General features: G+C 41.6%; 1 protein-coding gene across 1 annotated transcript in view; it reads left to right on the plus strand.

The window, feature by feature from the left end:
- LOC126234593 (esterase FE4-like) overlaps window positions 1-16,268 on the plus strand; it is an 84,861-nt gene that overhangs the window by 12,661 nt on the left and 55,932 nt on the right. Inside the window, exons 3-4 of the mRNA XM_049943308.1 lie at window positions 10,488-10,619; window positions 10,781-10,928. Coding sequence (XP_049799265.1) covers window positions 10,488-10,619; window positions 10,781-10,928 — 280 coding nt within the window. The remainder of the gene's footprint in view (window positions 1-10,487; window positions 10,620-10,780; window positions 10,929-16,268) is intronic.

Consider the following 16,268-nt stretch of genomic DNA (forward strand, 5'->3'; position numbering starts at 1 on the left):
TGCGCAGCTAGCGCCATTCGACGGCCAACACCGCGGTTCCTGGTGTGTCCGCTGTGCCGTGCGTGTGATCATTGCTTGTACAGCACGAACGCTGGTCGAACTGAGGCGCCAGGTGGAAATGGCATGGCAAGCCGTTCCACAGGACTACATCCAGCATCTCTACGATCGTCTCCATGGGAGAATAGCAGCCTGCATTGCTGCGAAAGGTGGATATACACTGTACTAGTGCCGACATTGTGCATGCTCTGTTGCCTGTGTCTATGTGCCTGTGGTTCTGTCAGTGTGATCATGTGATGTATCTGACCCCAGGAATGCGTCAATAAAGTTTCCCCTTCCTGGGACAATGCATTCACGGTGTTCTTATTTCAATTTCCAGGAGTGTAATATGTCATAAATGTTCAGGCAATTTGATTAAGCAAATGCGGATGAGTTCTGAGGGGCTGTAAGCGTTTGATAGGTACTGATTCTTGTGCAACATGTCTTCAAAATATTTCACAAGACTGGAAAATTCAGATTGTTCGAAATGTTTCATCATTATGATGCTATGTTTTACTCGGTATTGTGCGGCTTGTGACCAATATGCTGAGAGGAAGGCATGGTAAAATTCTCCTTCACTGTAGCAATCGTGAATGACCGATCGCATTCTTACAGCTGGTTCATTCTCTAAGTAGCCACACTTAAATTCTAATCTATGCTCTAATGACCAGTTGGGAGGAAAACAATGAGAGAATTGATGAAGCCACGCTTGTGAATGAATGTCGTTACCAGAATTCTTAAATGTTTTGAATTTACGTGTAGTAATGAACAGCTTATAGTCAAAATCATCGCGTCGGCGAGTCGCATATCGGTCATTGTTACGTCGTGTCGGCGGTTCCATCTTAAAATTCGGTGTACCTTGCCAATTTCTTTCATAATTTCCGAAATGCCCTATGTTATTATTTTGTGGCTTTTCCGTATTTCTAAGTCCCTCTTCCCGTGTTGGAGCGCGAGTGTCCTCTGAAATATATAATTCTTGTATTACTTGTGCCAACTGATCTTGTACTTCCCGGATTTCTCTTTGGTGTTGCGTATTAATTTGATTCGGATTTTGTTTGAATTTCCTAATTTGTTCGTACTCTTCTGTGTCATTAAAGACTACCGGTCTTGCATCATTCAGATTATCATCTACCTTCGTAGATAAATTATTTAGCTGATTAGAAAGTTCGACTACTTTCTCTGATAATGAACTAATTTCCTCCATGTGTCTTTCTGAACCAATTTTCAGAGTATCTACAGTGTCCTTTAAGTTTTCCTGAATTTTTGCAAGTTGCGTAACCGGATCGGTAGATGCAACTGAGTCAATTTTAGCTTGCAGGGTCTCATGATTTTCATGAACAATAGTTTGCAGTTCTTTTATGGCTGCTTCGTGATTCTGTAATGCATTTTCATGACGCGAAAAAATAGGTTGGAAATGCTCACAAATTTGTGTTTTAACGTCATTACAGACTTTTTGACATTTCGATTCGATTTTATGTAACTCAGTTGTTAAATCTTCACGTGTTTGTTCAAGTGCGGTGTCTGACTTTTGAAGCTTTTGCTGTGTTTGTCTCTGATTTTGTTCCATTGTGTCTAACTTTTGAAGCTTTTGCTGTGTTTGTCTCTGATTTTGTTCCATTGTGTCTAACTGTTGCTGTGTTTGACTCTGATTTTATTTCATTTGTTGCATCAATTGCAATAATAATGTATTAGTGTCTGGAATCTGTTCCTCTATGCTTTTCGGCAGTGCATTTGCACCGGCAATATTCACATTTTGACAAGCAGAAAATGTGTCTTGACTTATTTGAGAAAACGGTGAGGACGCAAAACCTGAATCTACAGTATTTAAAAGATTGTGTCCTGTCATTTCGGATTCCTGATTCGAGCTGTTGCCGACCGATCGATCGATAATGCTTCCCTGTTCACTAATTGTTTCACTGCCTACACCATTACAGGGTTATTACAAATGATTGAAGCGATTTCACAGCTCTACAATAACTTTATTATTTGATATATTTTCACAATGCTTTGCACACACACACACAAAAACTCAAAAAGTTTTTTTAGGCATTCACGAATGTTCGATGTGTGCCCCTTTAGTGATTCAGCAGACATCAAGCAGATAATCAAGTTCCTCCCACACTCAGCGCCGCATGTCCCCATCAATGAGTTCGAAACCATCGTTGATGCGAGCTCGCAGTTCTGGCACGTTTCTTGGTAGAGGAGGTTTAAACACTGAATCTTTCACATAACCCCACAGAAAGAAATCGCATGGGATTAAGTCGGAAGAGCGTGGAGGCCATGACATGAATTGCTGATCATGATCTCCACCACGACAGATCCATCGGTTTTCCAATCTCCTGTTTAAGAAATGCCGAACATCATGATGGAAGTGCGGTGGAGCACCATCCTGTTGAAAGATGAAGTCGGCGCTGTCGGTCGCCAGTTGTGGCATGAGCCAATTTTCCAGCATGTCCAGATGCACGTGTCCTGTAACGTTTTTTTCGCAGAAGAAAAAGGGGCCGTAAACTTTAAACCGTGAGATTGCACAAAACACGTTAACTTTTGGTGAATTGTGAATTTGCTGCACGAATGCGTGAGGATTCTCTACCGCCCAGATTCGCACATTGTGTCTGTTCACTTCACCATTAAGAAAAAATGTTGCTTCATCACTGAAAACAAGTTTCGCACTGAACGCATCCTCTTCCATGAGCTGTTGCAACCGCGCCGAAAATTCAAAGCGTTTGACTTTGTCATCGGGTGTCAGGGCTTGTAGCAATTGTAAACGGTAACGCTTCTGCTTTAGCCTTTTCCGTAAGATTTTCCAAACCGTCGGCTGTGGGACGTTTAGCTCCCTGCTTGCTTTATTCGTCGACTTCCGCGGGCTACGCGTGAAACTTGCCCGCACGCGTTCAACCGTTTCTTCGCTCACTGGAGGCCGACCCGTTGATTTCCCCTTACAGAGGCATCCAGAAGCTTTAAACTGCGCATACCATCGCCGATTGGAGTTAGCAGTTGGTGGATCTTTGTTGAACTTCGTCCTGAAGTGTCGTTGCACTGTTATGACTGACTGATGTGAGTGCATTTCAAGCACGACATACGCTTTCTCGGCTATTGTCGCCATTTTGTCTCACTGCGCTCTCGAGCGCTCTGGCGACAGAAACCTGAAGTGCGGCTTCAGCCGAACAAAACTTTATGAGTTTTTCTACGTATCTGTAGTGTGTCGTGACCATATGTCAATGAATGGAGCTACAGTGAATTTATGAAATCGCTTCAATCATTTGTAATAGCCCTGTATTTGCAGCCCGCTCCATTTCCCTATGCACAATTACCAAATTACTACTTTGTACATTAGATAATTCATTACTCGTCGGCGCTAACACACTGCTTTCGTCTTCAGTGTCATTTCTCAGTTTACTTTGGAGCCTAGTATTACATTTTTCACACGCCATTAGTGTCACAATATTTCACACGACAACACGGAAAAGCACAATTTGAAGAGCAAAATAAGAAAACACATTAACATAGCATTGAAAATAATATCTCGTTAATTGCAAGCGCAGCTGCGAAATAATTGGTGCAAATCTACATGCATTCCACAACTGTTTTACTGTACAAGAATGAAAAACTACAACTAGAAAGGAAATTCTCTCTACAATTACGCGCTAGCAATAAACAAAGTCTGCACTAATTCACAAACTACAAGATAAAATCAGAAGATTCCAGTGAGGTATCCTCGGCTAAGGGTCGACATATGAAACGTCCCCTTAGAAAAATTAATGAATTACTGTGCTGATAAACCTCTTACATTATTTGCTTTTCAGACAGCTGAGCAAAACTGAACGTACTCAGACATTTCGCTCCTTACCTATTCTGGTCAACACTAAACTGACACACAATATTTTTTAGCGCAACGCATTCTGACTTCCAATAATCCCTACAAGAGAATGGTCCCGACTAAATTAACCTATACGTTTCACAAATCGCTTACCTCACAAAAATCTTCGTTACCCAAACTACTGCAATACAGCGAGCGCCAATACTGATAGCTAAATAAAAGATTCAACTACTCAAGGCACTAACTACTGATAGGCACAGTTAGGAAATGAAAGATTTTGATATAGAACAAACAATGTATTTACCTTAAAAGTGTTCAAAAGTCATAATATATATATAGCAGTTCACGACATCCATTCTTACAAATGTACTGTTTCTGATAGACACACGTCCAGATCATCCGCTCTCAAAATTCCGCCATTTCTCTCCCCACATCTACCACTGCTGGCGGCTCACCTCCAACTGCGCAACGCTACGCGCTGGTAACAGCCAACTGCCCAACACTACAATAGCTAACAACAATGCGAACCAGCCACAGACTGCACACAGCACAGCCAGTGATTTTCATACAGAGCGCTACGTGGCGTTACCAATATAAAAACCAAAACAGCTTACTTACACACTGAGCTGAAAAAAGTCTTGTAATACCTCCTAATATCGAGTAGGACCTCCTTTTGCCCAGTGGTGTGCAACACCTCGACGTGGTATGCACTCAGGAAGTCGTTGGAAGTCCCCTGCAGAAATATTGAGCCATGCTGCCTCTTTATCCGTTGATAATTGCGAAAGTGTTGCGGGTGCAAGATTGTATGCACGAGCTAACCTCTCTGTTACATACCATAAATGTTCGATGAGTGACAAACTTTTTTGCTCCTCAGACCAATTGCGGACAATTGTGGCCCGGTGACATGGGCCAATATCATCCATAAGAATTCCTCGTCGATTGGGAACATAATACACAAATGGCTGCCAATACTCTCCAAGTAGCCGAATAAAAATGTTTCCGGTCAATGATCTGTTCGATTACACCAGAGGGCCCAGTCCATTTCATGTAAACACAGCTCACATCATTCTGGAGCCACCACAAACATGCACAGTGTCTTGTTGACAAACTGGTTCCATGGTTTCGCGTAGTGTGTGCCACACTCGAACCCTATCATTAGCTTTTACCTACTGAAATCGGGACTCGTGGGATCCGGCCACGGTTTTCCGGTCTCTAGGGATCAGCCGACAAGGTCATGAGCCAGAAGAGACGCTGCTCGCGGAGTCGCGCTCTCAGCAAAAGCACTTGCGTCGGTCGTCTACTACTCTAGACCATTAACACAAAATTTCGTCCCACTGTCCTAACTGATACGTCCGTCGTACATCCAACATTGACATCTGTGGTTATTTCACGCAATGTAAAATATAAACTTTGACGGCCGGAAATATCACGATTAATTAAATGTTCCGAGCTATTATGCCGTTGTCGAATGGATTTAACCTTAAGACCCGAAATTTCGTCCCCTTCTGAGGATGACATTTTCAAGGAGAAGCGTACCTTTTTTGAATGTCCGATTCACACTTTGGCTCCCTACTGACCACTGCATAATTCCGCTTCCGCGAGCTTCCACACAGTGGCATACATAACATGTTGTGAATTGTTGTTAGTGTGGCTCAGGAATCATCTGTCATGATGATTGTTGTTGTTGTGGTCTTCACTCCAGAGACTGGTTTGATGCAGCTCTCCATGCTACTTTATCGTGTGCAAGCTTCTTCATCTCCAAGTACCGACTGCTACCTACATACTTCTGAATCTACCTAGTGTACTCATCTCTTGGCCTCCCTCTATGGTTTTTACCCTCCACGCTGCCCTCCAATACTGAATTGGTGATCCTTTGATGCCTTAGAATATGTCCTAACAACCAATCCCTCCTTCTAGTCAAGTTGTGCCACAGATTCCTCTTCTCCCCAATTCTATTCACTTCCTCCTCATTAGTTATGTGATCTACCCATCTAATATTCAGCATTCTTCTGTAGTACCACATTTCGAATACTTGTATTCTCTTCTTGTCTAAGCTGTTTTTCGTCCATGTTTCACTTCCATACATGGCCACACTCCATACATTCACTTTCAGAAAAGACTTCCTGATACTTAAATCTATACTCGATGTAAACAAACTTGTCTTCTTCAAAAACGCTTTCCTGGCCATTGCCAGTCTACATTTTATGTCCTTTCTACTACAACCATCATCCGTTATTTTTCTCCACAAATAGCAAAACACATTTACTACTTTAAGTGTCCAATTTCCTAATCTAATTTCCTCAGCATCACCCGATTTAATTCTAGTACATTCCATTATCCTGGTTTTGCTTTTGTTGATGTTCACCTTATATCCTGCTTTCAAGTCTGTCTCCATTCAGTTAAACTGCTCTTCCAGGTCCTTTGCTGTCTCTGACAGACTTACAATGTCATCAGCAAACCTCAAAGATTTTATTTCTTCTTCATGGATTTTAATTACTCCTCCAAATTTTTCTTTTGTTTCCTTGACTGCTTGGTCAATATACAATTTGAATAACATTGGGATAGGTTGCAATCTTGTATCACTCCCTTCCCAACCACTGCTTCCCTTTCATTCCCCTCTATTTTTATGAATGCAATCTGGTTTCTGTACAAATTGTAAATAGCATTTCGCTGCCTGTATTTGACCATTGCCACCTTCAGAATTTGATAGACAGTATTCCAGTCAACATTGACAAAAGCTTTCTCTAAGTCTGTAAATGCTAGTAACGTAGGTTTGCCTGTCCTTAATCTATCTTCTAAGAGAAGCCGTAGGGTCAGTGCTATCATTTCTACGGAATCCAAACTGATCTTCCTCGAGGTCGGCTTCTACCAGTTTTTTCACTCGTCTGGAAAGAATTCGTGTTAGTATTTTGCAGCCGTGACTTATTAAGCTGACAGTTCGGTAACATTCACACCTGTCAACACTTGCTTTCTATAGGATTGGAATTATTATATTCTTCTTGAAGTCTGAGTGTATTTTGCCTGTCTTATACATCTTGCTCACCAGAGCATCAACAAAATATTTTCGCATTCCGAGGAGAAATTTGATCATTGAAATTTCGTGAGAGAATTTGTTTTAATGATGTCCACCTCAAACCCTGTTTCCTGCCAGTGACACTCTCTCCCCTATTTCGCAATAATACAAAAAGTGCTGCCCCTCTTTGACCTTTCTCGATGTATTCTGTTAATTCTATCTGGTAAGGATCTCACACCGCGCAGCAGTACTCTAAACGATGATGGACAAGCGTAGCGTAATCTGTCTCTTTGTAGATCTGTTACATTTTCTAAGTGTCCTGCCAATAAAACACAGTCTTTGGTTTGCCTTCTCCACAACATTTTCTATGTGTTATTTGCAATTTCAGTTTTTCGTACTTGTAATTCCTACGTAATTAGATGAATTTACGGCCCTTACATTTGACTGATTTATCGTGTAATCCAAATTTAACGGATTCCTTTTACTACTCATGTGTTTGACCTCACACTTTTCGTTGTTTAGGGTCAACTGCCAATTTTTGAACCGTACAGATATCTTTTCTAAATCGTTTCGCAATTTTGTTTGATCTCCTGATGACTTTACTGTACGCTAATCATCTGCAAACAACCTACAACAGCTGCTCAGATGGTCTCCTAAATCGTTTATGTAGGTAAGTAACAGCAGAGAGCCTGTAACACTGCCTTGGGGAGCTCCAAAAATCACTTCTACTACAAACAGTGACCTCTCTGACAGGGAATCACGAAACCAGTCACATAACTGAGACGATATTCCATAAGGACACAATTTCACTACAAGCCGCTTGTGCTGTACAGTGTCAAAAGCCTTCTGGAAATCTATAAAAATGGAATCAATTTGAAATCTATTGTCAATAGCACTGAATGCTTCGTGTGTGTAAAGAGCTACATGTGTTTCACAAGAACAATGTTTCCTAAATCCGTGTTGAGTGTGTGCCAATAGACTATTCTCTTCGAGGCAAAATGGAAATGAGTGTATGGCATCGTTGGCCGGGAGGCCCCTATTCGGGGATCTTTGTGGTAATTCATAATGTTCGATCACAATATATGTGCAACAATTCTGTTGTACATCGACGATAATGACACGGGCCTGTAATTTAATAGATTACTCCTACTACCTTTCTTGAACACTGGTGTGACCTGTGCAGCTTTCCGGTCTTTGGTTCAAAAATGGCTCTGAGCAATATGGGACTTAACATCTGAGGTCATCAGTCCCCTAGAACTTCGAACTACTTAAACCTAACTAACCTAAAGGACTTCACACACATCCATGCCCGAGGCAGGATTCGAACCTGCGACCGTAGCGGTCGCGCGGTTCCAGACTGTAGCGTCTAGAAAGGCTCGGCCACACCGGCCGGCGCTCCGGTCTGTGGTAGGGATCTTTCGTCGAGCGAGCGGTTGCTTATGATAGTTAAGTATGGAGCTATTGCATCAGCATACTCCCAAAGGTACGTACTTGGCATACAGTCTGGACCGAAAGATTTGCTGTTATTAAGTGTTTTAAGTTGCTTCACTACTCCGAGGATATCTACTCCTAAGTGACTCATGTTCGAAGCTGTTCTTGATTCAAATTCTGGAATATTTACTTCGTATTCTTAGGTGAATCAATTTAGTATGGCTGTGTTTAGTAACCCTGCTTTCGTAGCACTGTCGTCGACATTATTTTCATTTCCTTCGCGTGAAGGAGGTATTGATTGTATGTAGCCGCTAGCATACATTAGATACAACCAGAATCTCTTTGGATTTTGTGCCAGGTTTCGACACAAAATTTCTTTGTTGAAACTCTCCATGGCTGGTATGTCTTACGTAAATACATAAAATGGCAGTAACTTTCTTCAAATAGTTATTTCTTGAACCAGTTTTCGAATCTTTTCAGGCTCATCTTCAGATGGTTTTCGAGAAGTTACATAGCTATTTCCTGCATAATGCTGGCTGCTGGTTCTGTTACAAGAAGATGGAACATCCCATGAGTATTCTTTACCTGTCCATTTGAGTCCAAAATTTTGTTTCGTACTTACTATAACAGTATGGGTGGCTTTCATTGTTAGTATCCATCTGTCTGCTTCCATTGTGACTGCCAGTTGTATCACATCACTCATTTTTACACGCTATGTAAGCATATTCGTTGTGATAACGAAACTTTGCCAGCATAAAGCGTGTGCTATATAATTGTTATTTGTTAGAAAGATCTGGACACAAAAATATGACATAAGCCTAATTTACTGAGATATATTATTTGTTTTATTTGCGTATATTGACGCCAACATATGTGGAAATATTTTAATCAGAAATGGTGTTAACAGGAAAGTAAAAAATAAAATAAATTAACTACTTCAAGAATAAACTTCATCTTCGTATATTACCATACAATACAGTCAACTTATGAGCAAATATTTCAATAAAGACTGACATTAACATGAATGCCTAGGAATAAAATAAAACGGGTTCATAGTATTTACAGAGAATAGCATCTGCTTTTACGACCATGAACTTTAAATTTAAAAACAACAACAATACCTCAAACGAAATGCTGCCTTATTTCGGTTCTTACATTAAAATGATGTGGAATATTAGTAAATACAGATTCTCTTTGTTTCAGCTAAAGGTAGTATGTATGAAAGTTATAGTGTTAGTAATGTACTAAAGTATTCTGTATGACCATGAATTTTATACTTAAAAACAAGAACAAAACTTTCAATGAGCTGTTGACTTACTTCTGGTCTTAAATTAACATTTACGAAGTGTGGATAGGTAGCTATGTAGTTTTGCTAAGGCTTATTACCGTGTATTTCTGTTCACAAAACCAAGTCACGTGAAACTTCATCGTTCAAATTTTTTTAACTTTCGAGATTTGAAGCTGATACCTCAAGAGCTTGTGTTGTGAGGATTTAAAACCAAAGGCTCGGAGGAAGATGGGGGAAGCGGTCCTTGTAGCAAACGTAACATAATTCGAAAACAATTATGTTCACATTCGACGTACTGCAGCACAACATACTGGTTACACATACAAATTCTGGCCATGTGTGATAACCTCCAGATCCGCTGAAAGCGAAAGAAATTTCATGTAAGCAATAAAGAACTACAATATAATGCTTTTGTTAATAAAGCAAGATACATCAGTAATGGTCACATGGTTCCCTTCTTCCGGAAATTAATTTTTACATTCATAAGTTCATTTGTTTCATAGAATAGTGAAAACAGTTTGCTAAGCAACTACGTGTCTATGAAGAGTTATGTAGAAAATTAAATACGGGATAGTACTTCAGTATATTTAGGAAAACTTAAATAGATGTGATGATGTTCACCTATGGCTAATACTGGCAATTGGAATGAGGATATGTTGCAATCCGTGTATGTGGTTGTAACTGCTCTCAAATAAAATATCCTGTTGTTGTTTGTCTCATTGACCGCACACCTACAGTATCTCACATCTTGGAAGAACTTCCTTTCTACTCTGAATGAGAGTTTATTTGCAATTTTGCTGTTATTTTGTATTTACATTCCGGTCAAATCGCTCTAAAGCTCTTGTATAGAGTAACCTTAAGAAATATTAAGTATCATACAAATAGAAGCTGTCTTTCTCCAGCCGCCAGTACAGAAGTCAGCGTGGACTGGCGTGAAAGACGTCCTGAAGAAAGGCAACAGTTGTCCGCAGTATAGCAACGGGAAAGTGTCCGGTAGCGAGGACTGCTTGTATCTCAGCGTTTTTGGTCCTGGGGTACGTATTGTATTGTAGAAAACGGCATAGATTAATATTTGAATGAACGTGCTTTTAATGTTTTGGAGTAGGATGTAAACAGCCACAGAGTTAAAAAAGATTGTACATTTTTGTTTGTAAATTTGTAAATCACATTGTGATTGTGCTGTGTGTTACTACAGACCCCGTCGCGTAATGGAACACTGAAAAATGTTATGGTTTGGATCCACGGAGGATGTTTCACATCTGGATCTGGCAACGCGAGGCCGCATTACTTTGTGGACCTGGATGTCATCGTCATTCACCTAAATTACCGACTGGGCCTTCTGGGTAACTATCTGTAATATGCTCACTATTACTTGATGAGTTACATGAATTGCTAAAACATTACAAAATTAGGTCGTTGTTACATTTAAATTGGTGATAAATATATCTATTAACAGAATAAATCAAATTTCTCTCCTAAATGACTGAAGGTTACTCTGTCTTTCTATAGTAAGTATGGCAGCTGATAAGTGAGCTGTAATCTGACATGTACTAGAAGCAGATGGAGAACGTTTTCTAGAACATGTGAAGATAAAAACGAAGATGATGCTAGTACGTAGATCAGAAAGACAATGATGATTAAGAAACTCTGTTCCTTCGTCATTCACACTTCTATTTCTTACGAGTTAATTTAACACCAATCATTCATTAAGTACATAACTAGCTTCGAACAAGTCGCTGTAGTAACAAAATGTTGGTGCACGAGCTTGAGTATTTCGGAGCACTAGGGTATTTCGGAGCACTACTGTGCTTCAGTATGGTGGAGCATCGCTGCGGTGTCTGATGCAGCTAGAAGATGTGACCCTTGCCGACGTGAACACCTCTGTCCAATAGAAACTTTAGGCTCAATGCTTCCAGTAAACCCAAGGTCTGTAATATCGAATGGGTTGAAAGTATCAGCAGTAGAAATAAAACATCAAAACACAGTTCCAAGATAATCCTGTAAATGATGCTGAGAGCTACATTACCTAGAATTCACAGTGGACATAAATATCTCTAAAACATCCTTCTATTCGAATGTACTTATAGGTCAGTTCTTAAATATGTGTACTCTGGTGCTGCCCTTTCATATGTTTTGCGTACATACACACAATACAGTTCAAGGTCAAATACAAAATCAAATAAATATAACATTGGTTCGAAGTTCCGCGACATACAGTATGTGCATCTACCTGTTTAGTATTTCCCTATTGTGTCTGAAATACACTTGTGATAGGATCACTTCAAAATAGTTCAGTCCACCTCTTTAAGGGATGTCGAGAGTTCTTCTTGCAAGTCGAGTTGTATTGTGTTGTAGCTTTAGTTATTCTATAATTAGACATACGTTGCACTTGGTCTTTCCACCCAGTCAGTATTTTTCAGTTATATTTGTAACTGATTCAACATTTAGATCTTATCTAATACTGGTATTTCTTTTATGGTCGGACAATGAATATCTCGTTACAAAGCGGAGGAACTTCATCTCTGATGATTCTATTCGTCGTAGTTTATCGAATGTTAGGGTCCAACATTCACCACCATACAGGAGCAAAGGTAATTTGTAAGAATTTAATTAATGTTTCTTTCCGCACGTTACGCTTTAATGAAAGTAGTACAGTTTGACAAAAATGTCTGAATCTGACCAGATTTAACTCTACATCATCTGACTTGTGAAATTTAAAATTGCACCATAATATTTAAACTCTCTTACTTGTTCAATTATTTGTCCATCGATAATCCATCTATAGCGTTTTGGATCTTGTAGGTATAAGGAGACGTAAAGTGCGAATTACAATTGTCATATAGGTACTGCTGAGAGATATCCCTGTTGCTCTTATATTAAGTAACAAGACTTTGCTCTGCCCTTTTAGTTTCTTCCTCGGAAAAAAAAGGTTCTACAGCGATATCTACATCTACATCTACATCTACATCCATACTCCGCAAGCCGCCTGACGGTGTGTGGCGGAGGGTACCTTGAGTACCTCTATCGGCTCTCCCTTCTATTCCAGTCTCGTATTGTTCGTGGAAAGAAGGATTGTCGGTATGCCTCTGTGTGGGCTCTAATCTCTCTTATTTTATCCTCATGGTCTCTTCGCGAGATATACGTAGGAGGCAGCAATATACTGCTTGACTCTTCGGTGAAGGTATGTTCTCGAAACTTTCACAAAAGCCCGTACCGAGCTACTGAGCGTCTCTCCTGCAGAGTCTTCCACTGGAGTTTATCTATCATCTCCGTAACGCTTTCGCGATTACTAAATGATCCTGTAACGAAGCGCGCTGCTCTCCGTTGGATCTTCTCTATATCTTCTATCAACCCTATCTGGTACGGATCCCACACTGCTGAGCAGTATTCAAGCAGTGGGCGAACAAGCGTACTGTAACCTACTTCCTTTGTTTTCGGATTGCATTTCCTTAGGACTCTTCCAATGAATCTCAGTCTGGCATCTGCTTTACCGACGATCAACATTATATGATCATTCCATTTTAAATCACTCCTAATGCGTACTCCCAGGTAATTTATGGTATTAACTGCTTCCAGTTGATGACCTGCTATTTTGTAGCTAAATTATAAAGGATCTATCTTTCTGTGTATTCGCAGCACATTACACTTGTCTACATTGAGATTCAATTGCCATTCCCTGCACCATGCGCCAATTCGCTGCAGATCCTCCTGCATTTCAGTACAATTTTCCATTGTTACAACCTCTCGATACACCACAGCATCATCTGCAAAAAGCCTCAGTGAACTTCCGATGTCATCCACAAGGTCATTTATGTATACTGTGAATAGCAACGGTCCTATGACACTCCCCTGCGGCACACCTGAAATCACTCTTACTTCGGAAGACTTCTCTCCATTGAGAATGACATGCTGCGTCCTGTTATCTAGGAACTCCTCAATCCAATCACACAATTGGTCTGATAGTCCATATGCTCTTACTTTGTTCATTAAACGACTGTGGGGAACTGTATCGAACGCCTTGCGGAAGTCAAGAAACACGGCATCTACCTGTGAACCCGTGTCTATGGCCCTCTGAGTCTCGTGGACGAATAGCGCGAGCTGGGTTTCACATGACCGTCTTTTTCGAAACCCATGCTGATTCCTACAGAGTAGATTTCTAGTCTCCAGAAAAGTCATTATACTCGAACACAATACGTGTTCCAAAATTCTGCAACTGATCGACGTTAGAGATATAGGTCCATAGTTCTGCACATGTGCTCGACGTCCCTTCTTGAAAACGGGGATGACCTGTGCCCTTTTCCAATCCTTTGGAACGCTACGCTCTTCTAGAGACCTACGGTACACCGCTGCAAGAAGGGGGGCAAGTTCCTTCGCTCATGTCCGCAGAGGTTTTGAAAAAGATAGTACCATTCACCCAAATTCCGCAGACATAGTCGACAGTAGATACCAATGAGATACCATGATGTAGCCTAATCGGATTAGGTGCAAGGTGAAGTGGTCGTTGCCATGTTGCGATCAAAGCTTCCGACTCGCACAATCGATTGCGCTGTACTACACAAAACTTCACCTGGTTAGGTCTCATTTGTTCCACTTCGGGCACTTCTCTGCCTACAGAGTTGCGTGTGCGTAGTGGTATCGAATGGGTTCTCCAGTATCAGACCAAACGTGAAGTCAGGAGGGCCTATCCAGCAGAGATATTCTTCTCCACTTGTTGCCTCCCCTACCGTACGTAGATTTCAGCAACTAAATCTAGCAGCAGCGAGTAATGTACCCAGCGGAATGCTGCGGCCGCGCAATTGCAGCTGGCTGCGTCGCGCCCTTACTGACCCCATCTTGCGTCAGCTGTCGCACCACAACGAGGCTAGGTGGCTGGCCGTACATCGCCCTCAAACCCGTGCCCGCTGGCACAAAGCAAACAGGCCCCACGTCGAACCCAGGACATTCTCGAGTCAGGCTGGAGTGTCAGACAACGGCACTCACTAGGCAGTCTCTGCTCGGCGGATCGAACTCGGAAGCCCAGAATCATCAGGCTAGCTGATGGCCCATACAACAGCGGGTTCTCTGAGTTGTTGATGCAGTTAGGTGATGCAGGAGTAGCTTAACGTACATTCGATAGATGCCTGCCGCGGAGACTGTGTAGGTCAAATGTACAACCCTGAAGGAATAGTGCAATGGGCTGAGCTAGGGGCCGGGTGTGCTATGACGGGATCTAGGCTCCCGTCGCGTAGACAGCTTTGGAAATGCTGCTTTGTGCTGCACCGTGCAGCAGTCCAGTCGCCCACTGCTGGCAGAACGCCACATTTGCAGGATGCTGCAACTGCACTATTACGGAACTCAGCTGTAGAACTTCGGCCATGGTTGCCCACAAATTCCTTGGGTAGTTGCGAAGGATTGCCAGAAGCGGAAACAAGAACACGTGGGGAAATAGCGAGCCCCTTGGAACTCGTGGACTGATTTCTGCTCTCAGTTACTTAGGCCTATTAAAGACTATTAAATAAGCGTATAGCTGCGATCGCGATCAACCATCACTGATTCAAAAATGTGGCGTTGAAACACACGTGCATCATGCAGAAAATATACTGCTTGTGGTTGTTACTTCACTCGCTCTTCCCAACACTCCTTAGACTCCACTTCAAGCACCTCTGTCCTGTGGTTAAGTGTATTCTTCTTTCTGTTGATTACTTTAAATCATCCGTTTCCCAAGAACTTCATCCTGTGCCGCAGGATGTACTCGCTAATGCAGCGTGTTCGACCACTTCGTCGTTGGAAGGCAGTGGACCCGCTTGTTCAGTAAGTGGATCACTCAGTTGGCCGATTTCAGCAACATGTCATACAAAACCAGCTCGCTGTAGATCTGAATCGACCCTCTAGCATGGCGACCTGAGCGACGTCGTCATGTTCCCGAGCCATCAACAGAGGAGGCTGCCGGCCGTTGTGGCCGAGCGGTTCTAGGCGCTTCAGTCTGGAACCGCGCGACCGCTACGGTCGCAGGTTCGAATCCTGCCTCGGGCATGGATGTGTGTGATGTCCTTAGGTTAATTAAGTTTAAGTAGTTCTAAGTTATAGGGACTGATGACCTCAGATGCTGAGACCCATAGCGATCAGAGCCATTTGAACAGAGGAGGCGCGTACATCGTGTGATGGAGACGAAGGACCTCTCCGGCCTGGCTGCTCTCCACGGCTTCTTTGGGTTAAGCTTCACTTTTTCATACTCCGTGGATAAACTCTCGCCAACTTGCTATGATGTCAATTGTATCGGTAGGATTACAAGTGGCTACAGCTCCAACATTTATCTAGCTCCATTTTATTCTCTTTTTTAAAATCATAATCTACAACTCATACATACTATCTATTCAGAATTTTCTTGTAGCTAGTAGAAGAATCTATCAGACAGACGTCATTCCATTTTCTATTCAAAACTTTCAGTTTACAAGGCACGAGGTAAAAAGTTTTTTTGTTTTTTTTTTTTGCTACTTCCTTCCTTTCAGTGCAAGAATAAAGCTAAATTGTTGATTGTGCATGCTGCTTTTGTTCCTAGTACAAAATTTATTGAGGCTACTATTATTTTAAAATTGTGTCTCATTCTTCGGAACAAAAGCAATGTATTGTGAGGCCGTCGTTGGTTTGCGAAAGATTTTGAACAGTTGACGAGTCGTTTCCAGAATAGACACCTGATGTCATGT

The sequence above is a fragment of the Schistocerca nitens genome, chromosome 2, assembly GCF_023898315.1.
Source record: "Schistocerca nitens isolate TAMUIC-IGC-003100 chromosome 2, iqSchNite1.1, whole genome shotgun sequence".
NCBI classification, from domain to species: domain Eukaryota; kingdom Metazoa; phylum Arthropoda; class Insecta; order Orthoptera; family Acrididae; genus Schistocerca; species Schistocerca nitens.